Below are 23,795 nucleotides of genomic sequence, written 5' to 3' on the forward strand. Positions count from 1 at the left end.
AGCTCCCAGGTCTCAGAGATCAGCCTCACATGATTCCATGACAGTCAACAAACTCACTCCTGACTGCAAACTGCACAAGGTGGTAGTTCACTCACAGCACTTTCTTCAAGCTGAGTTTAAGTTTTAAGCACATTATATTGCATAAGGAGAATCTTAATGTAGCAAGTGGCTAAAGTTTAATGTCACCAGGTTGAGTAAGAAACACCATGAAGTCACTAAGCTGTGAGCAGCACAGTGCCGAGCTCTCTGCTCTGTTCCATCTCTGCACAAGCTGCTATGCAGCGCTATCAGGAACTGTCAGCCCATGAGGGCATGAATAAGCCTTAATGGCCCTTACCAGCCTCTCCAGGACCTCCAGGCACACCCTGCCCATGGGCCCAGAAGACATTTCAGCTCAGCCCTGGAATGTGGGTCCCTGCCTGGGCTGTGCTGACATTGGCTTGAACCACAGCCATGGAAGAAATACATCTGTCAGTTCCTCATCTGTTCTCTTTGCAAAAAGGTATCTGGAAATAGAGAAGCCAGTCATATTTTCTCTGTTGTATTTTCACTGTCAGCATGTATTCTTTTTTATTTCTAATTTACAGGAAATAAATCAACATTTCAAAACAGAAACAGTGTAGTGACATTTTAGCAGCTTTCAGAAATGAAAGCGTGGGTATTTAATGAAGCTTTAATGCTTCCTACCCCAGCACTTTATTTCAAAACCATCCAGAGTCTCTGCAATCCAGGGTTGTTGAGTGCACGCATACTGAGTGAAAGTATGCATCATTAAATAACACCACATGACCACATACCAAACAACTCCATCCATTAATGAACAATGAAAAGAAATCTTTAGTTGTACTAATGGAACGAGCCAGCTCTGCCCAGGTGCACTACAAGCCATCTTATTTTAAATGCTATATATTACTTTGAAATCTTCCTTATAGTGTCAGTGAACTTTGGCCATATAAATGCCTCTTTTTTAATTTTTTTCTCATTATCCAGACAAGGGTTAGTGAAAACAGTCCTGATGGAGATGCCTGTCCTTTGGATATGTCTGTATGTCTATGAATCTCATTCCAGTCACCAAAAAAAAAATCCCAAAAAACAGACTAAAACAATTGGCATACAGTTCAGACCGCTAAAGCCTCCCTGTACTTCTTTAGTTTGATGGGTTTTGGCACAAATTTCATCAGCAGTAATTTAAAATTTACTGAGAGATTATTGCTGCAAAAGCTGACTAGTATTGGGTCTGCCACTGATTCTAGCAGCAATCCCTCAGAAACACCACCTCTCTGTAATGATTTCCCACTGACAACCATCTTATAAGCATTTAATTCCTATAATACTTGCTCTAATGGTACTGGGAACTCCAGGTGCTATGCAGCTGCAAATACTGCTACACAGCATAGTTGCTCTATGCTACAAGTATTACATAGCCTATCTACCAAACTTGCTCTTCCCCCAAAAAAGGAAACTGGGCATGTTTGACATTTTTTCCACTAACTACCACATGCAGTATCAGACCAGACCTCCCAGCCTCCATCAGCATCTCCTAGCTCAGCCTTCTCTTGACTGTGGCTCCTCCAACCTGTCCCTCCCCTTGCTCCCAGTCTCCTTCAATCAACCCACTCTGAAGATTCCTGTCCTCACACCTGGTATCCACCATTCCATCAGATGGTGCCATCTCTATCTAACCTGTCTATTTGTGGCACAACAATGGTCTTTTATTTCAGCCAGAAATTAAAAGAAGAAGAGCGCTCCCTAAGCAGATCCAAGCTTCTTTTACCCACCTTCTATATATGGAGAAAAAGAATATGGGAGTATAAATACTTATTACTATCTTTAATATTCCAGGTTCCTCACGTTCTTCCCTTCCATTTGCACTGGCTGTTCCAAGTGGCTGTATTTCATTGTCCAGCAGTCCTTATATTGGGGACAGTGAGGGACGGAGCAGCAGTGAGATCACACAGGTCTGGTTATCCTCACCTGCACAACGATACTGCAACTGCAACAACTGATACTTAGCTGTGGATCAAGGGCTTTTTAACAGTTCCCAGTCAGCTACAGCAGGAAATCCACCCTGACTGCAATTATTTTAGGTGTTACCTGTTTGTGGTTGTAAAATACTCACTGCACCTGGGCTCAGTGTAAACAGACGAGTGGATATTGTTGCTCACCATAGATTTTCTGAATTCCTTGGAGGTCATCCTGGGGCAGTTTGAAGTTGTGCGTTTCCATGTACTGGTAGAAAGGAGCCATGATCGCGCTGGGATCATTGGAGTGTTCCAGACCCAGCGCATGTCCCAGCTCATGGACTGCAACCAGAAAAAGATCATTCCCTGTGGAAGGAAGGCACAAATGGGTTAATATGCAGCCAGAACCTAACACAATCCCAAGACCGGCCTGATCAGGGTGCAAGAAGTAATTGTTTCACAATCCTATCACACAGCATGTCATGTGCCAGTGTCAGCTGAGGAAGAGGGCGTTAGTCCTGAAAGCTTGTGTAGCTTTTACAGTCGTCACATAACAGGCAGGAGGCATCAAGCCAATGGCCACACGGAGATCCATCAGACCAGTGAAAACAGGCAAGTGCCTGGAGTAGAAGACTAGATTTTTCTGCAGAAAAGAAAATGGCCAACAGGCTCCTTAGATACCACAGCCTCCATACCCCAGTGCTGCTAGGAAAGGTGAGAGCACTGCCAGCCTCCCAGTCAACAATGATCTGTGGTGGGAAAGGAGACTCTTCCCCACTCCAGGTCCCCCAGTGCCATCCTCTGCTCTGATCTGGACCACCAAATCAGATCAGCAGTGCACCAGCCAGGCCTACAAAGGCAGGAGCTGGGACACAGACAACTAGGGCTAACACACCACAACACACTTGTGATCCCAGGAACAGCCTCATCTCTCCCAGCACAGGCTTCTCAACATGCTTTTACTTTATTAAACTCCTGGCACTGCCGAGTCAGTGGGAGAAGGTGATATAACGCTGCCCCATAGGACACTATGTGGCACTGTCACAGACATAGACTCCTCTCCAGACTCATGGATCTGGGGCCTCAGCCTCCTTGATCTAGAGCAGTCCCTGGATGCTCTACATCTTGAGGGCATCTTGACATGGAAGGTGACACAGGCAATGCTTCTGTGAAGGGTGAAGACACAGCAACAAGGACAGATTTAAGAACTGCCCTAAGAGGTAATGCCTAAAATGAGCCCTCAGTCCTCCTTAAATGGGTCTGATCAGTTTGGTGGGGATTTTTGGCAAGTGGCAATCAGACACAGGAGAAGACAGTTGTCAGCGTTCACTTAGCAGCTGCTTTGCAGCATGTCCAACTGCATTTCTGCATCTTCAAACCAACCAACTTAGAGGTAACAGACTAAAGTTTTGTGTACGTGGCTGAGGTGCCTATGGGACAGGAGTCTCAAAAGGGATTAATGTATAAGAAATATGGTAATGTGGAATCAGAAGCCTGCAAGTCTTTAGACCAGGATATTTTGTCAGCATCTCATGACATTCTTGCCAACAGCCAGTAATAAGTAGTACTTAACTGGTTGCATTTATCACACCAACATGGTTCTATCATCAAAACTTTTGAGTTGGAGAGAATATGCACGTGAACACACAAGTCATGTAAAAATACACATTTCAAATAAATACGCAAATACATTTATACAATAGAAACATCTGAAGAAATAGATGGGCTAAAATCTAGCCACACATGTATTTTAAATGTCAGAATTTCTATACTCTGGAAACTGAAATGGAAACTTGCTTTTCTTCCTCTATTGCTGGAAACTGAACTAGACAGTAGAATATTCAGTATCTTAGTGTGAAATGCATTACATGGTTACATGGTGAAGCCTGGACTGATTGCTTTCTGTGCATTTTCAAATACATCCAAGCTTAGAAGATGCACTCAATTTTCAAAAGCAATTCAAAGACTGAAAGCCATGTTAGCAACTGGACTTTGTTTCCTGTAGCACTTTAATGTCCATGAAAGCATGCCACTTTCATTTCCTCAACTATTCACACACAGGAGTCCAACTAAAAGCTACTCCATTCTGACTTTAAGGAGAAAAGGGCCATGCCCATGCTAAGTGGTTGCAGACTTTTTCCCCTCACCACTTTGCTGGCATTCTCTTCCTTGCAGAAGTATCTGAAGAGTTTTTGTATTGGCAGAACGCCTGCAATTCATCACTGCAAGCCTGCATACAGGTCTACCTGAATCAACTGCTTCTACACGGGTTGTACTAAGCTCTACCAGGAGCATAAGAGCTTACATTATCTTAATTTAAAGTAGGTTTAAATAATCTTCCATCACTTCTTTCTGCCCCAATCAAATAATGGCCCATTCTACATCTGCAAAGAACTACACAAGCTCATTCCAGGTTGAGGCTGGAAGTAACCACTGGAGATTGTCTCATACAGCCGCTCTGTCCAATCAGGGCCAAGTAAAGCAGGCTGTCCATGCCTGTGCCAGTTTGAGTTTCTTTTACTGGAAAGCCCAAAACTGGACACAACACTCTATACACACCTTCACTGCTGCTAAGAGAGGAAGGATCACCTTCCCTGACTTGCTGGCTTCTCTTAATGCAGCCTGATGCTGTTGGCCTGTCACACACCTGGCTCATGTGCCCACCAGGACCTCCCAGATCCTTCCCTGCCAAGCTACTTTCTGCTCTGTTACCCTCTCAGATGTGCATTCTGTTATTTCATCCTCTGTGAAGAACTTTGCATTTCTTTCCTCAGTTTATTGAGGTTCCTGTCAGCCCACTTGTCCAGCATGTTGATGTTCCTCTGATGACAACACTGCTATTTGGTGTATTAACCACTCTCCAACTGAGCATCATCTGCAAACCTGCAGAAGTTCTCTTTACTGTAGATGGCTGGGAGTTTCACAGCATGGAATACAACATGTTGCTCATTTCAAATTGTGGGCTGTAATCTCTGAAAAGAAAATATCAACATATAAATCCATCTGCTGACAGGTGCAACTATATTTTCCAGCAGCCCTTCGCATACTCATGCTGCTTGGAAACTTAGCTATTCTGCAGGCACTTTCAAAGGTGTCAGTACCTCTGGGATTTTCTGACAGTTCTCAAACACACACTATGGCCTTGTCCTGCACAGGTCTTGTCTGAATATTCCTCTCTTATTGATGTCCATCTCTCTAGGAGAGAAATTTAGGACAGGTAGTCTAACCTGATACTCTCCGGCTCTACAGAAACATCAGACTCTCAGATAAAGCTCCTTCACTCCCTGTTCAATCCTGGTTGCCCATAACTGAGATCAAAGAACCAGTTAACTCTGTATCCAATATATACCCAGCCTCCCATGGCAGAGAGCACAGTACAAAAAGAGTGGGCTACCTCTGGTTTGTATTTGCAGAGGGAGGTCTCCAGAGATGTCTAACAATTTTTCCTCACTTGCATCATCTATACAAACTAAATATGCTTGGTCAGAGACCTGCCAGTGCTGCCTCCTTCCTGGTTCTTAGGAGGCATCCCAAAGTCCACCAAAAATCACCAGGCAGAAGATAAGTCCACACAACCAAGGAGAGTTTCATAAGCTGGTCCACTGAGTAAAATAGGTTGAATTCCTATACTAAAAACAGAGTAACAATTCATTTATGGTATATGTTCCTTACTAAAACTGTGTTATCACCAGAGAAAGTTTTAATTGACAGCCCATAAGTAACAACATAAAAACATTCATTTCTCATTACCATCATCCAAACAAACGCACTGTTCATCTTATGTTCAATGTAACAGTTCTGTTACTCTCCATGTGTACATCAGACAGAGAATATGCACAACTATAAACAAATTTTGTGTTGAATTTCCTTAATTAAAAGTTACCTAAGTTTATATTTATAATAAAGCCCCTTTTAGCAGATGCATTCCCCAGTTGAACTGTCTGACTTAAGATATACTGCAATATAATCACATACCTAAAACAGGTCTTTGGTTAAGCATTCTCAAATTGTTTACCAACCTTCCCTTCAGAAACCCACAGTTTTACTGCACCAACACAAAGAACACGACAGTCACAGATTAACAGATTCATAAACTATCCTCCTTCTAGACATGTATTCCATGCTTCTTTTAGTTCCATCTTCAGCTGGAGAGATGGCTGCTGAATCAGATATCAGACATCACGAGGAAGGTTTCTGTGAAACTGCTAACACATACCTTCTTTTATAGTTTTATTCATTTTGACCATCAAAATTCACGTAGAAATATTTGGCTAAAAAACACTTTGCATATTAAGGTGTACATAAAAACAGTCACTAGTATGTCCATCAGCTTATAGTAATGGGTCAGAGAGCTACCACTATGAAAATACTGTGATATTATTATCAGTATTTATCACAAAATATGACAGCTGTATAAATAGCTGTTGTAAGTGCAGGACTCTGGAGCATCTAGCACAACAGAGTGTAAATCGAGGGCAGAGCTGTAAGACAGCAGGTATGTAATTTAATAACACTGTGCATCTCATTAATAATAGCAGAGCAACCGTGAATCTGATCTCTGCCACATTACACTTTAAGCAGTATCATCATGATAACACTGAGCTACTCACTCAGACAATTGAAAAGACATGCATGGGTTACATTTTGGAAATTTTATTAAAAGTAAAAATGATACTGAAGAAGTCAGATCATTGCTTGTGACAACACCATACCTGGGGTGATTACAGAAAAAATGGTGTGAACTATAAACATGCTTTTAAAATACACTGAAATGATCCCGTCAAGTCCAACAACTGTTTTCCAAGCACAACTTAAAGAAGCTTTAGGGCTACTCTAAGCTATGCCTTGGTACTTGCATCTTCAGACCTGGCAGGTCTTATCTGTCAAACACAAGACTATGCCATTTGTTTTGCGCTCCTCCTTTCACTCCCACAATATGCTCTGCTCGTATGCTTTTGATGTTCTTGCACATGAAGATCTGTAGAAGTGACGATATTGCTCCTTCATTTGTTTGCATCAGACAATGAGAAGCCGTTTTCCTCTCATTCTATCTAAAAAGGAAAAAAAACCCAAAAAACAAAAAAAACATGTTGAAAAGAAAAAGAGCCTTCATTTTGTTCCTAAGCTGCTAGAGTTGTAAATTTAGCAATGAATAAGATGCATCTTAAACATCTCATTTAAGAAGCTTTCAACAGCTTTGCTAGAAAAAGAAGAGAATGATATGCGGTTTTAACAGAAATCAGCCATGTAACAAACTGTTAACAAACTCAGATTGCAGGGAATATCTCCATATAGACAATTTGACCAACTTTGCAGCATAAGCACATCAAACAACTGCAATGTTAACTTATACAAGATGTGAGATGCTCTTTTTCATGACACTTTCCCAACCCCTTTTAAATTTTATCTATTTATTTTGTAGTTTTCACTTGACTTTTCTGAACAGACTGTCTCAAATTTGATTGCAGCTGCTGAGTTTCATCAAGGCTGACAAGCCACAGGTGTAAACACTCACTGGAGCTCACCTTGGAGGAACTGACCTACAGCCAGCAACTCAAGGTGGATGCTTCTGGTCAGGGTAAACAACTCATAGCTTTTAAAGTCATTACCAGATGGGAGTCACAGACCCCAAATGAAAGTTTTCATGTGCCACAGCAGGCCTTTCATACATCTCACTGCATGTTTTGTGTACATATACATTAACATCAGCCCCCAGAACTCCTGGTTCAGGGATGTGCTGTACAGTTACAGTCAGCATGGTCACAACAATCTATTTTAAACTTTTATCATCTAGTTTATATCACTGGACAACTCAAAGCAGGAGTCACTGTCAACTAAGGTGTCATCTCTGTTACAGTCATGCCAGTAAGAGACTCGCATCCTTGTAAGATCAAGTGACCGCAGGACAGAAAACCAGGAGTCATGAAAGATAGGTTTGCCTTACTGTCTCCATAAGGCAGTGCACAGAGTAGGTTTGTTAGTTGTGTTACAGGCCTAATTAATGCCGCAAGCTGTGCTTCATCTGAGATAGTACTGATAGCAATATTAAAACAACCTCCTGGAGGCATTTTGAGAAAAAATATTTTTCTTTCCTGGAGTTATAAGACCTTAATTGACCAAGGGATGCAGAGGCAAGAGAGGACAGCCAGAAAGAGGGGAAGCAGTGACTACTTTCAGCTGGCTCAGCAGCCAGGAATGGAAAGAAATAATAATATTATACTCAAAAGCCTGTCCTGTACCTTCCCATAAGTACAGATTTAAGTATAGCTTAATTAATAATTCAATGAACTAATACTAAATAAGTATAGAATCACAGAATGGCCTGGGTTGAAAAGGACCACAATGATTACCTCGTTTCAACCCCCCCTGCTATGTGCAGAGTCGCCAACCACCAGACCCAGAACCACATCCAGCCTGGCCTTGAATGCCTCCAGGAATGGGGCATCCACAGCCTCGTTGGGTAACCTGTTCCAGTGCAATCATCACCGAACTGAAAGCCCTTATTTAACTTTTGTATCATAAAGATCTATTAATATGCTCCCTTTGTAACGCATGAGAAGGGATTTTTACTCAACTCTGACCAGGCCTTTAAACAAGGCGTATCCTATTTTATACAAATGATGTTAACATAGTATAGCTTTGTCTTTTAGAACACATGGTAAAGAAAAGGGAAGTACTTATAAAAACAGAAAATGTAGATGGTTTTCATTCCATTAGTCTTGAAAAAAAATTGTAATAAGTAACTTAGAGCTTTCCTTTTTCTCATTTGCAAATGCAAATACTGAAAGTTAAAATGTGCATAATAATAAAGCAAGAGAACCAAATTATTGTTCACACAGTTATGGTTGATGAAGAAAGAAAGTGCAAGTTCAAGGAATGCTGAAGTCTACCATACTGCAAACAGTAAGGTCTAGAGAGAGTTGACCCAGCTGGGGAACAACCAGGAGCATTCCACAACAATTAGAAGGCTGACCCAGTGTGCTCAAAATAGACCTGGCAGAGGCATTGTGGATACAAACCAGTTTGTGTTACTCAAGGCTCTTTTTTTTATTGTCAACCAGCTTGAAATGATTCTTAACTCCTGTTGCTGGCAACAGGGAATTGATGTCCTGGGGGATATGCAAGAGGAGCTCTTTGCCACAGAAGTGTTTTCTGCTACAGAGAGGTGACATGTCTCATGCCCTCCTCTGACACAGAACGTTCCTGATGGAGCTATGAAAACTGAGCAGGACTGAGAAGACAATGGGGATGCAAGAGAGTTTCCCCACTTAAGGTGGTACTCTTGGTAGATTTGGGTAGATTAGGCCATACTGATTTAAACTGTCTTCAACATCTTGTACTCTTCTTCAGAAACAGGAGGAAGAGGTTTGGAGTACTGGCTATTGTTTCAGTGCTGATGCTGCAAACCACCTCTGACTACAAATAGAAAAATCTTTTTAAATAATTCACTTATTTTTCCTTTATTCTCTTCCCAACTGCCTATTATGTCATTTACTGCCCCATTCAGTGGAATAGAGCAAGTTTATTTGAAATACTGCCATGTTTTGGCTTGCTTCACATTATCTATTTTTGGATCACAAAGTCAAAAGGCAAAAAGATTTTCTGTCTCACCTTGATTCTCATGTTCTGCCTCTGTATTTTTTTTTCTCCTTTTTATGGGAATGACATCATTCTGATTCCTACTGGCTCCTTCCTATGAATCTCAGTGCATCCAATTTTCTGTGGAAAGAAGTGAAATATTTAATTTTTATTTTTTTTTATAAAGAAATCAATAGTTCCAAATACCTAAATACCTCCATTCATACACTGCAAATCAAACTAACATTGACAAAAGCAGTAGATACTGTCACACAACACTTAAAAGTATACTGCATTGAAAGCAGAAATTGCATTCAGCTGTGATCAATAACGAGCACTGTCAATATTGCAAAGCTTTAATATTCTTTGCTCTATCAAATTTGTTGCACGAGCTCAGCACTACTGAAATGCCACTTCTATCTTTGTTTAACGACTGCACATAACACAAAAGAAAGCATTACTTACAGAGATGCTGTCCAGCAGTGAAGAAGAATCTGAAGACAGAAGTCCTCCATGTGTGCTGGTGGGCTTTCTCTCTTCTCTTTACTTTCGTAATTCACAAAGTAAATGGAACATCTGTTCCATGAGCAGCTACAACAGCTAACAAGTTTCTCTGATGGAATTAGGTGTTGTTTTTTTTAACTATAATTTTCTGATCCTTTACTTAAAGCCTTCTATGTTTCTCTTGTCAGACACAACAGGGATATAATCTCCAACTGTTGCTTATTTAAGGTATTTGATTTTTTTATGTTTTATTTTTATTTTTACCATGGATGGCTGTTATGAAGCTATGCATCTATATACTTGCTCAAATTCAGTTCAACATTAAAATATGATTTTAGAGAAACATGGCTTATGGGAACTGGTCTTTGAGCAGTTATGGGATGAAACCAATGATAAGTAGGTATGAGACTAAATAATGAACTGTTTTCCTTTCCAGTGGAGTGAATTACTATAAAAACACCTGACAGAATAAGTGGAAATCTGAATACAATCTTATGCCCCAGAACTTCCAACATCTACACAGAAGTCTTTCAGGTAACGCGTCTTCTGCAACAGAAGATAACTGAGTAGCTTCAAAGCACTTCTGGTTTTCGCTCTGAAATATTCTGATGTTGTTTTCAACAATACAGTCAGAAGCCTGAAAAATAATGATGGATTCAAAATGCCATTTATTAGAACAAAACTCTTTAGATGTGGAGATGTTCTTTACCTGAGAAATCAGAGAAAGAAAATTAAAAATGTATTTAACAGCCAGAAAGCAACATTATAGGTATACTGTGTGGTGACTACAGGAGCTGTTGAGCTGCTTATTATATTAATACTCTGTAGATTTTCTTCGTTGTTCTGAGCATTTCCTTAGAAAACTAATATTAAAGTAGAGCAATGAATACAGAGGAAACAGGATTCAATTTTGGAATTGAGGATAAATGTGAGAAGGGGTTAAAAACAGCTGTGTTTTCTTTTTTAGCAAGCACGCATTGCATCTGTACAGTTCAGATAGGTGGACTACAAGCAGACTGTACAGTCATCTCAGAAAAGGGCAAATAAAGACAATTAAACAAATCACACTATTTTAATCAAAGGCATCAGAGAGGATAAAAGTCGTGTAATAGGCAGTGGTTCCAAAGTGATGTCTTATGATGACCAGTTTAAATAAAAGACAAACCCACTTACACAGTCTGCTTAATACGAGGCAAACTGTTACCCTAACACACATCCAATACACTTATAATACTCATCAGCGATGCTTATAGCAGTACATAGAGTACTACCATCTACCTTTCCATGCACATCAGTTCTCCCTCTTGAATAGTGACAGCATTAAAAGATTCCTTTTACTAAGGAGGGAATTTGCTGCCATCATTCTATAAGCTGAAAACCTTCTTACAGCTCTGAGCTGCTGTGAGGAGATTAAAATACAAGTCCAACTAGTATAGAAAACTGCCTGACCTACACAAAGCAGAACCATTACAGTAAAAATACAAAGAAACACTGAAGATTCATCCAAGGTCTGACACACACATAAACAGGGGTTAAGTGAAACAGAACCATACATTTTCTAGTATTGAGTGCTTCTGTAACCTGATTTGAACAGTTTTCCGTGTGAAAATGCCTCTTTAACAAATGAGAAGCTCACACTAATGTGAGCTGATGCAGGTCTTCCTAATGATTATTTCCTTGAAGAACCCGATTCCCACCTGCCAGCCTTGTGACCATGCCTGGTACCCATGGGTGATCTGGGGCTCTGAAAGCCAGAAGTTGCACTCTTTGTGCCACTGAATTCCACAGAGGAAGCAGGGATGGGAGGATTCTGCCTTTAGGAAAAGGGATAAAATTATCACAGGAATCTGGAAGGACTGTTATATCCACACTGTCAAGACAGAAAACAACAAAGCTGCAGCAACAGACACTACTTAAGAAGAGAACAGAACAGTTCAGTTGGAAGGGACCTACAAGGATCATGGAATCCAATGGCCTGACCACTTCAGGGCTAACCAAAGTGCCTTGTCCAAATGCCTCCTGAAAACCCACAGGCTCAGGGCATCATTAGGAAACCTTTTCCCATCCCTGACAGCCCTCACAGTAAGGAAATGTTCCCTGACACCCATCTGAGCCTCCCCTGGGTCAGCTCTGTGCCATTCCCATCCCACCACCGCTTCCCAGGAGCAGCTCCCTCTGCTCCCCCTCCTCAGGGGCTGCAGGGTGCTGTGACCTCTCAGCCTCTGGCTCTTCAGACCAGGCAACCCCTGTGCTCTCAGGCCTGTGCTCCCCACAGCACACATATCCCAGCCCTGCTCTGTGTTCTCCTTGGGATGCCTCCAAGGACCTTAACGTCCCTTTCACATTGTACAGCCCAGAGCTGCACGCAAGACTCAAGGTGAGGCCACACCTGTGCTACACACAGCAGGAGAATTCCTGCTTCTGACTGGCTGGCCATGCTGCATTTTCAGTGCACCCAGAATGTGGTCTGCCCTTGGAGCCGGGCACACCGCTGGCTCCCGCTGACACCAGTGCTGCCAGTCCCTTCCTGCTGAGCTGCTCCAGCCAACAGCTCCATGCTGTGCCTGCACGCTCTGCACATGCTGCCTCCACAGATTAAATGTCAGCTCAGAGCGCTGCACCTCCTCCCCACCAACGGGCAGAATTGTCCCCTCAGAGGCCATAACACTCACTGGACAACAAGATTCTCCTCCAAAATCAGCTGCTCTAGCCAGAATTTCTTCCTTGACATCCTTGCTGAACACTGACCAGCTTTGATGGCCTCTGGCTGTCCCAAAAACCCTGCTGAGCATATGCCATGTCCAGATGGCCGCTTGAGCATTTGTTCTGCTGTCCAGCAAGCTGTTCACTGAAACAGCACTTGTCCTTGTGGTGGAAACAGCCACAGAGAAGGACTGAGAGCTTCTCTCTAACAGGAGCCTTCCTGCCAAGCAGCTCAGACCCTTCTCCACAATCCCTGCAGGAGCTCCTGCAGGCGCTGCCCCCTGCACTGACGGTGACACAAGCAGGTACTGGCACTGCAAGCAGAAACTAATAGCTGTGTGCACTGCAGAGCTAATAGCTGCAGCACGTTGGCACGCTGCACACTCAGTCATGTGGTGCTGACAGCAACAATCATAAAAAACAAAAACACGAGGAAGATTTGACGGGGATTATCAATGATGTTATTTGCAATGTTAATCAGGGGATTAAAACTGACTTCTCGTAATTAAGCCGGGTTACAGAAACATCTGAGTTGTCAGAAAGGTATGAGAAGAGTCATGCTTAAAGTGGATATCTAACATGACAGTTCAGTTTCTGCCACTTGGTAAGATACGTTTTCAAGCTATTATTGCAGATCCATGCAAATACATTGTTAACAGTTTAATATAAAGGCTAGAAAATACTTGCGCTGGCCCAGTTAACAATGGATGTCATACAACACATCTGCACTTGATTCAAGCTAGGTACGGCACTGAGGCAGCCATGGGAGTGGTCACAGCACAGCACAGCCTGGGTGTGTCTTTCAGGCACAGGCTTTGCAGCCTATAGTGAACAACGTATGGCAGCAGCTGTGAGTCCTGAGACAGCTATTTCAATGTGTGCTCAGCTTCTCCTACACTTTCACATGAAAAAAAAATGCCCAAGGCTTGGAGAAAGCACAGCACAGTTATCTTTGATGTGCTTTCTGGTAATAGAAACAACCGAGATACTGGGGCTGCGTTCATGAGCAGGCAGCTCATTGACCAAGCACTCCAAGCAGCCAACAGGGGCCACCTGGCTCACAAGCAACCCATACCCAGCACACCACTAAACGACAACAAAACTGAAATGGCTTCAGCTGCCTCCACGTGCCCACACACTGAAGTCGAATAAACAGGAGCCTCAAGTCTGGGGTCAGCTGAGGGCTGAGTGCTGCTTTCACTGCTACTGAGAAGCACCTTGAAGGAAAAATAAGAGATACATTCTCCTACTGCAACCACTCCAGTGCCTCCTCATTGTGTGGTTGAGCAGCTGATTTATCTCTAAATGAAAATGAAAACCATGCTCCTCTTTCTCAGTTGCTTCCTGTTTGTCACATCACTTGTTTGCCTTGATCCTTCTGAACTCCAAGCCTGCCTTATGCTTGTAGCAGCTCCCACTGACACCCCACTTGCAATACTTAGCAAAGGAATCCTGTACACATGCCAAGGACAGCTCCATGAATTCAGCTTCCTACTCAGCTCTGCATAGCCTTATGTTAACTATATTAGTTTTCTCCACAGCTTACTTATGGCAACACAGGAGAAGGTAGTAGAATTAACTTGAAAAAACAGTAGTCATGAATTGATAGCACACTATTACTTGGCTAAAGGAAATGTATGCAGAAGAGAAACTGTATTTAAAATACAATGTGAAGGGGACTGCATTTACCTCTTCACAGCAGAAGATACAGATGTCCTGGAGCACACACCCTTATGAGCCCAGTCTTGAACAACCAACATTATGCCTATTACGATCATACCACTGATTTTAATGGACACAGTAACAGTCATGATGTCTGCAATAGGCAAAGTCAGTATAACAATGATCATGCAAAATAATGAACACACGAATTGCAACTGACTACGCACTGGCTGCTGTGATAAACTGCTTCTGAAGTTCAGCCGGTTACCGCAGGGTGTTTTCACATGATTCATACTTTGATGAATGGGAGCACTGTGACAGGCTGTGCAGAGAGGTGGTGTACTGCCCTTCTCTGAGGGTATTCAGAACCCATGTGGGCACTGTGCTGCTCTGGGGAACCTGCTCTGGCAGAGGGGGTGGAATGGGATCTCCAGAGGTCCCCTCCAGCCTCTACAAATCCATGATGTCACATTTCCCATAGACAAGAAATGACACAGAAACATCCATTCACACCATCCTTCATTTCTCCTGCCTGGACGAGCCTCCATATGAAATGTTTCATCTCTGTCCACACAATTAGCACAACTACTGAAGACTCTCGAGTAGCTCTTCTTCAGGGTGACAGTTGCATCCAGCCATGGATTTAGTGCAACTCCTCAGGTGCTACAACATAGTAAGACAAATGCAGACCGACAAAAGCAAACCTTCAAGTCATATCATTTTGCAACAAAACCACACGGAGCTCTCATCAGCCAAGTGTTCTGTGGATCATGGTGCCAGCCTCAGCATCCTGACACACTGACCATATGTCTACCTTTACAACTACAACAAGGAGACACCATTCAAATTTCCCTTACAATTAGCACATTCTTATCAGGAATTGAACATTTTACAGGTTCCTTTTTGCATAGGAACACAAGTGAGAATGCTTTGCTACTGGTCTGCTGGTAATGCTTTGTGGGTTTTTTCGCTGAGACCATTTTTCAGTTCTATACTGCCCCAAAATACCAATCATAAGAACAAGCAAGACAATGTGTGAAGAAATATTTCCTATTAAAGAAGCAATATTGTCCTTGCTAACGTTTTATTTCCAACAAAAAAGGCACTGAGCTGATTGCAGTTAAGGAAACTGACAAAGGAGAAACTCTCTAGGAGCTGCTAACTACATTTCAAGTAAAACACATCAGAATGTGAGACCATGAAGCTGGTGAGAGTTATAATGACAAGAGATTGTGAAACAGAAAGAAAAGCCCTCCTACAAAGGCCTTGGCCACCTCTAGCAATGAGACAGGACATTGGCACATTAAGGCTATGAATACAGGCAAACCAAGCTAGTCATGTTGAATGCCCACATTTACAGTGCTGAGTATAGGCTCACCCCGTCATCCTCCACACATAACATTCCCCTTCTACCATCAGCAATTCCCTTAGATGCAGGGGGCAAATATGATCACACCATTCTCATTTCCCTTCCTGGTCACTTTTATAGATGGTTTAAAACAACTATGCCATCCAGATAATGCTGCACCCAAATACAGAAGTAACATTCATGCTCTGGATAGGAAAGCTCAATGCTTTAATCAGTAACCACAGTAATAACCACAAGCAGCAGAATGCACACCAGTCCTTCAAACACCAGCCAGAGGCACACTGAAAACATCACCCAGCAGTCTGGCAGCTCAACAGGGAAATGCACCATGTGTTTTCAAGAGCCACTGTGTAAGACATAGTTTTCATACAAAAAGAGGCCTTCAACTCATTGCAGACATTGCTCTCAAATGGTGTCCTAAAACACACGCACAAAAAAAGGAAGAAAACCTCAAGAAAATGACAGTGTCGTACCATTGTACCAAAGAGGAAGTTTTCCCCAAAGCCACCCCTCCAAGACTTCAAACTGCCTCCCATCCTGTTATAAGAAGGAAGTCTGTGGGTTGATAAAAAAGTAAAACTTGCCAAAAGCTCTCCTTCCACCTTCCTGTGAGGAGCTCCTGTTCCAGCACACCCGAGGGTCTCTTACAGGCCTGCCTACCAAGCTGCAACCTGCACACAAGCCACCTTCCCATCCAATATGGAAACTGGATAACTGCTAAGGCCAGAAAACTTGCACAGACCACTGATGGAACACAAAAGCAGCTCTCACAAGGCAACTTCTCAGTCTTAGATTCTCAATCTCTATCCTCAAAGCAATCTATGAACTGCCTGCCAGCCATAAACACAGCAATTAAAATTCATAACATCTCAAAGATAGCAGAGTGCTTTTCCACCACAACATCATCTCCCACGCTCTCCACAACCCACAGGCTACAACCTCTCTTTATTTGATCATTTAAACATGCCTGGAAAGATTCCTTCTCTTTCCCTGAGAAAATAATTATCTCATAAGTGCTGTTTTCCTTCAAATTAGCATTTCCATACTGAATTTAGCAGCTCTATTTCTTATCAAAGATGATCTGATAGATATCAACTCAAAACTCAGGGATTTTCTCCGTTTGCATTCTATTCTGAAAGAAAGCTGCAACAAGAATCTGTCTGATTGAAGGAAGTTATCACCACTGCATTTGTTCTTAGACATCATAGCCATCATAGATGTGATCACAGACATCATGGCCACACAAAGGCTCCTGTGCATTTGAACTATTTAAAAATCAAGTCATTTACATGCCAAAAGCTTCAAATCTTTATAAAATGTTCCAAAACATGATTTTTGAATCCACGTTCTTTCTAGCACATTAAAGTCAACAGAAATTCAAGATCACTGTAAAATTCTGGTTTCCCAAATTAAGAATTTTTACAAATCACCACAATCCTGAATCAGAGGTTTTAAAATAAATCAGAAAATGCACATTGTCGCTTGACAGCAAGATAAAGCCACAAAGACACCAAAGCTTTTCATTGCTTAATATCAAAAGAACAGTTCTTCTAATTATCTGCCTTCCTTAACAAGGCAGCCAGCCCCATCCTCTGACAGAAAGAATAATGACTGCACTCACTCTGTGGGAAAATAAATATAGATTCAAATATTCGAAATACAAATGCCTTCATTCTCTCCATTTTCTGTTCATCACTACAACCAGCTAAGCATTCTGTGGGACACAGTTTACAGGCCATGATCCTCCTGTTCATCTTGTCCCTTGGGAAACCCAACCTTCTGCAGCAACAGTGGCCCAGATCTCAAGATACTCAGTGAGCAAGAAGATGCATCCTTCTGTTCAACCCTCAGCATGTACCACATGCTCGCGGCAGCATGCACTCACAAACCTACTAACAAGATGGCTTATCCATTTAAGGCAATACATGCTTTAGAATACATCTGAACTGCCGTTTGGGAAGGGAAAGCTCTGCTAAGCACTTCCAGTTATAAGCCTTCCAGTGTGCTTACATTCGACTTTTTCTTATTCTGAAAAAGAACTCGCACTCTTACCATCATGATTGGAATTTCCCAGGGTCCACGGCTCATCTGAATCAAAGTGAGTGTCCCCTCCTATTCCTGGTCCAGGAAAGTAAGCGTGAGCTAGGAATCCACCCTCTCCATCAAATGGAGAACTGTCTCCATGGAAACCAGAGGCAAAAAATATCATAATATCTGCCTCCTTCCTGTCATTTTTAATTTCATGGTAGGGGACCTCTTCAAAGGTAAGTGGTGTCACTCTCTGCCAAACATCAAACGCCTGACGAATGGCTCTCCTTGTATCAAGCTCTCCAACCTTGGGGGTATAGTTGTGTACACTGTAAATGAGAGAGAAGGAGCATTTAGAAGTGCAGATTTCAGACTTACTATAACTCATCCGCAGTATTTTTACTCGACTTAGGCCATGACAAGTTTCGCTGTTACAGATAAAGTTACCAACAAAATAACAGCCTGGATGTGGACTGCATTTACTAGTGAGGATAATCCCAGTACTGAGGTTCATCTTGTAATTGCTATTCTTCCAAATCCTCACTAATAGAATTAAGTTTAAAAACAAGTAAATTATTCCATATTTTCCCTAAATATACCATGCTAAAATAGAATCCACCATATGAAAACACTTGACTAGTAAAATGCTTTTTCAGAAACAAACCTTTCAGTAAATCCTTTTGGACTAAAGGGCCACTACTGTGAACCTCAGTCCATGACAGCTAATGCTGGGGTTAATTAAAAAAAATGCCTAGGTCCCTCTTAGAGCCATGTCTGCCATTTACAGCTGTGGAAATTACAACAGGTACAAAGGGCACAATAACACTCCCCGAAAGAGCAAATCCTAAACTACAAACACTATTTTTCAGCACAGACACCACCGTTAGCTTTGCATTTTTGCCAGTGATGAACAAGAGCCTGTATGAGGTGATCAAAAATCTGCATGGCTATTTGGAAGGCAGCATTGTCGCCACTGCTGAAGTGTACAACCACCAACTCACTGTGCTCACATTCACTGTTTGGCCTCCCTAAATGTTCACCAAGTGTCAACAGATGTCAGTGGGTGTCATCTTTTTCCACACAGAAGAGTTCAATTCCACACCTCTGCTCCACATATGCTCCCATATGAGATGCCGTTTTGTCAGACTGCCCCTCTGCTACTGTCTGTCATATAGCAGCAAAATGAAATGGGGTTCAACCTCTACTGCCATCCCACCATCTTCCAAAAACATAAAATAGGAGGTACAAAAGCATAAAATAGGCATTGCTTTCAGAGTACACCTCATAGCTTAACTGCAGATATATTTCTCATAATTGTAAACTTCAGCTTAAAGAGTGCTGCTCTTGGAGTTTTGGTTTTGTTTGTTGGTGGACATAGAGAAGACTCAAGGCCCAAGGAACATCCATCTATGGTAAAGCAAACACTGCCAGTGTTTAATGAAACTACTTCAATTTAATAGAATGACTGAGAGAGGAAACATCCTGTAATACATTTAGTGGTAAAATAAGACATCCAAGACCGCAATGTCACATACTCTGCCTCTCACATCTTCACATATACAGTGTAGCCTTTTATCATTTCAGTTCAAGGAGTAAGTTTTGGAGAAAGATTTGAACTAGGCCCCAGAAATAATTCCTTCTACCACTCTCAGTGCTCCCTCACTGTTCAGTGGAAGAATCCTCCTTTGCCTCCTCTCTCAGAACTACTGAAACTCCACAGACTCTAATTCTCCTTCCCTTTACACTGTCATCTCTCTTGCTATATATAGGCTCAGGCAAATTCCCTATGCCGCTCATTCAGATTTCTACCTCTTCAATACAGATCTCTTTCTTTCCATTTAAACTTGGCTAATTCATATCTTCTCCTTAGTGCCTCATTCCTAAGCATTACTCCCCCCAAAATTAGAAGGCCATACTTCTGGAACTCTCATCTGCAAGGGCTTTACATTTTCTTTTAATAGTGACAAACCATTGTGAACGTCATTCAGCATCATTAAAAAGCAAAGAAGCAAAACAACTAACATCACCATGTAACACTCATTTGACACTTGCTGATTACTTCAGCATCTTGTCTTAGCTGGTCTAAGTCTGGACAAAAGCAAAGGTTTCACTACATAACCAAAATTAAGCACTCTGCAAAAACAAACATGCAGTAGAATGTTGCACATCAGTGAAAGGAGAAAGCATTACTCCTTTAGACAGTAACATCCCTTCTGTTTAAGGGGTCTGTTTATTTGAGAAACATACGATTTGAGGGTTAGAATCCTGCTGACCCCAACCTTAGCTGCAGTTCCAAGGATTACATTTCATCAGCATTTAGATTTCCAAGGCCATTTGTACTCTTAACAAACACAAAACATTTTTCTCCCCTAATTATAAAGAGTGAGTGAACAGACTATACCTGTAGGTTATATGCTTCTGTCTCCATTTCTGCCCTGTTAGCGCATACCGCTTTTTCCTCCGGCTATGGCCTAAGTGGGGATGATCTGGAACTCCACATCGAGGCTTCTTCATCCACCTAGAGGAGCCAAAGAGCAAAACAGAAAGCTAATGAAGAGTTTGGCAAAGAGATTCAGAAGAACTCGATGGTGACTAGAAGACCTCCTGGGGATGATGAACACACACTAAGAAAGGCCCAGTATTCCCCTCCTTGTGCAGAGCTATAAACTCCATCTCTGCTGACATTCCACACACATCAGCACACCAAAAAGGCTTCATTTTTCCTTTGGGAAAGAGATACCAGGGGCAGGTAGCTCTCATTCTTGACAACAACTGATCAATGAGACCATGAGGGACCTGGCATCCCAGGCTGCGTGTGCATATACACTAGGATCAAATTCTTTTATCACCTTCTGCACCTGCTGTACCTCTGCTGAAGTACTCCTGTCTTGGTCAAACCAAAAGAAAACCACACCACCACCAGCAAAAGCCACCCCAAGGCAGAACTCACAGGAGAAAACCAAACAAGTGCCACCAGTCCCCTCTCATCTACTGACTACAGCTGTCTGTAATCACCAGAACAGGACCCCAAAGCCACCCAACTCCCACAGCTCCTCTGGGTAACACTTGTCTCTTTGGCTGTAACTCACAACATAGGAAACTCCTGCTAATACACTACAGTTTTTAGCACAACCTTACACAAAGTGCAGTGTGAATTAGGTTTTTCTTTCATACGTTACATGAAAACTCTGGTCATCTCAACATCACTCTCCTCAGGCCCTAATTACACTGTCAGAAAATTACCTTCTATTTTCTTCCAGTATCTCCTGGAAGACAGAGGCCAGCTGCAACACACTGCTCTGGGCTTTAAGAACTTCTGAAGCCAAAACTCCTATGGCATCAGCACTCGCAGAGCTGACAGCAGACTTTCATTGCGCACAGCTGCCTTGTTCCTCCTTTGGATCCCAATGTATTTAGTCCAGAACAAACTCCCAAAGTATACTACAGCTTATTCCATAGTTCAGCTACACGTTGCTCAAAATACATCAAGTTCAGCTACACGTTGCTCAAAATACATCAAATACAAAATGTCTAATTACGTGGTGTCCTGATTCTGGCCAGGTTAGTTGTTTTTCTTAATACACCAATACACCATTGCTGCAGAACAGCATGGACAGAGTCAAAGGCATTTCACCTTGTGCTACCCTGTCAGCGAGGAGCTGGGACATACAGAACCTGGACAGCTGACCAAAACAGACCAAAGGGATATTCTGTGCCACATGGCTTTACACTCAGTGATAAAAGCTGGGGGGAGAGGAGGAACGGAGTTCGCCTTCCCAAGAAACTGCTTTACCAGCAAAGGAAAGTAGTGCACAGCTTTTGCTTTACCTAGCACAGCATCTCAACCCACCAGTTCTCACACTTTACCCTTCTAATTCTCTCTGGGAGTCCTGCATGGGCAGAGCAATCTAGCAGCTGGGTAGTGCTGAGCTGCAGACCAGGTTATACCACAGCACCTGGCTGTAACTAGGCAAATCTTTTTTTTAAATAGGATACCAAGGGCATTTGGCCACCAGATGTCCTACGTCACACTGTTCAAGTATTGACTACTGCATTCCTCCAGCTGCTTGGCATACTGAACCATGGGTAATTTCCTACAGAAGGGACGGCCAGCTCTTGACCACACACAACTGCTTTCCTCGACTCAGGTTCCAAGTCCTCCAGTCCCCTCTCCTGTTTAAGAGGAAGCTGTCACTCTCGGTCTTCTACTGTTGAGCAGATGGCAGTGGTACCTTTGAACTCCCTGATGTAAATAATTAAATAAGACAGCTGTGTCTTGCAGCTCAAGGTGGGGGACCTACACAACAGGCTTGAGATGATGCAGAAGACATACACACATCTGACACAACTAAGACTATTTCTTGGTTCTCCTCAAGCCTATGTGATTACGAGCAATAAAACAGTGAGCACTCCTGTTAGGTGCTAGTGTGCCTTCTCTCCCTGAATACTCCCAGGATTATATGCTTGCTTAGCTGTTAAATCAAATTACTATTCAACCCACTTACAGCAGGCAGACAAAGTTTGCTGAGGTGCTGTTGAATGCAGAGTAGGAGGAGGCTGTTCTAAGTATTCTCCTACGCTCTTTTCACAGGAAATCATACATCCTCAACCTGTTCTCTCAAGACATCCCCCCTTGTCCCTCTGCTGAACACCACCTTCCCTACAAGAACCAGTAAACCAGAGTAACGGCCTTCTTCCTTCCCATTTCCCACTCCCACTGGCAGGGCTTGTACAGCAGCTTCCACACACTTGGATACCACTCTTGGAGGAAAGCCCAGGCTCAGGGTTTGTGTGTGAAGGAGATAAAGAACATGAGGAGCCTATAATAACCGTAAATAGAAGATACAAAATTTTCTGCCTAACAAAGAAGCCATAGAAACTAATAATTTTGCACACTGACCAATTGCACACCAAACCTTTAAAGGCACAGAGCATATGACATCAACAGAAGTGACAGAAAACTTCACAAATCCAATGTCCACATCCATATCACAGATTGAAATAACAACTTAGCAAGCACCTGACTGCCTCGGAGCCCTTAGAGACAGTCTGCATTGCTGGTTCTGCTCTCTTTGCTCAGCTTCCAGAACAGTACGATTTTCCATAGCCGAGTTCAAGGAAATAACAGAGCCCAGCAAAGGCCAGTGAGACTCTCCCCTCCCATTCAAAATGCAGGCTCACAGCAGTTAGGACTTCTCTTTTCTTTAGTCTGACTCCTAAGTAGGTACTCCTGCTCATCCCTGTCATATAAGAAACGGACCTACTGGTTAGACACAGCAATGGCACAATCCTGCACAGCACATGTGTGCTTGGTTGCAGGTTTTAAGCCTCTGGAGATTTGTTTCAGAAAATGGAATGCAGCTTTTTTCCACCATCAGCAACTGAGTCTCCGTGCAGTGATAAAACCTGCCTTCATACACTGAGTACAAAAGAGACGCCACCTTCTTTTTCTCCAGGAAAATCCTTCTGCTTACTAAAGCTTCCACATACAGTTTGCTCCCTTCCCCCACCACCCAAAAAGCAGCAGCTGCTCACGGCCCCTTCTTCACCACCCTACGTCAACTCACAATCATTCCACCCTCAAGCCTCTACACATCAGCTACACATACAAAGCCTTGCTCTCCTCTAGCTCTGCTTCAATGTAGACTATCACAACTCACTTCAACTCAGCACTGGAGCTCTCCAGAGGCAGCATCTATGCAGATCCACTGCTCCAATTCATTAAGAAATACTCTGTTATTGGTCATTTCTGGAGCCAGCTTTTCACCTAGATCTAGACGCAGATGCAATAAATGAAACCCTTGAGGCTCAATGCCTTCAGAAGCCTCATACTTCACTTTTGCACTAGCAACAGGGATCCCCACATAAAGAATGATATTTAACAAGAGCTTCTAACACTCCCAAACAGCACTGCAGATAATAAGATCAAGCCAGAGTTGTCCACGTGTTCATTAGGGGCACCTCTTTGTAAACACTGAGACTTCTCTATG

The 23,795-nt window shown here is 42.5% G+C and overlaps 1 protein-coding gene across 2 annotated transcripts in view; it reads right to left on the reverse strand.

Moving 5' to 3' along the window:
- Nucleotides 1–23,795, reverse strand: part of LOC107322832 (matrix metalloproteinase-24) — a 43,574-nt gene that overhangs the window by 17,848 nt on the left and 1,931 nt on the right. For both annotated transcript variants that reach the window (XM_015881336.3, XM_032448518.2), the window contains exons 3-5: nucleotides 20,207–20,323; nucleotides 17,830–18,134; nucleotides 2,166–2,327 (exon numbers count right to left, since the gene is read on the reverse strand). In XM_015881336.3, coding sequence (XP_015736822.2) covers nucleotides 2,166–2,327; nucleotides 17,830–18,134; nucleotides 20,207–20,323 — 584 coding nt within the window. The remainder of the gene's footprint in view (nucleotides 1–2,165; nucleotides 2,328–17,829; nucleotides 18,135–20,206; nucleotides 20,324–23,795) is intronic.

This window comes from Coturnix japonica, chromosome 19, assembly GCF_054131305.1.
Source record: "Coturnix japonica strain WE chromosome 19, WE-NBRP24, whole genome shotgun sequence".
Lineage (NCBI taxonomy): Eukaryota > Metazoa > Chordata > Aves > Galliformes > Phasianidae > Coturnix > Coturnix japonica.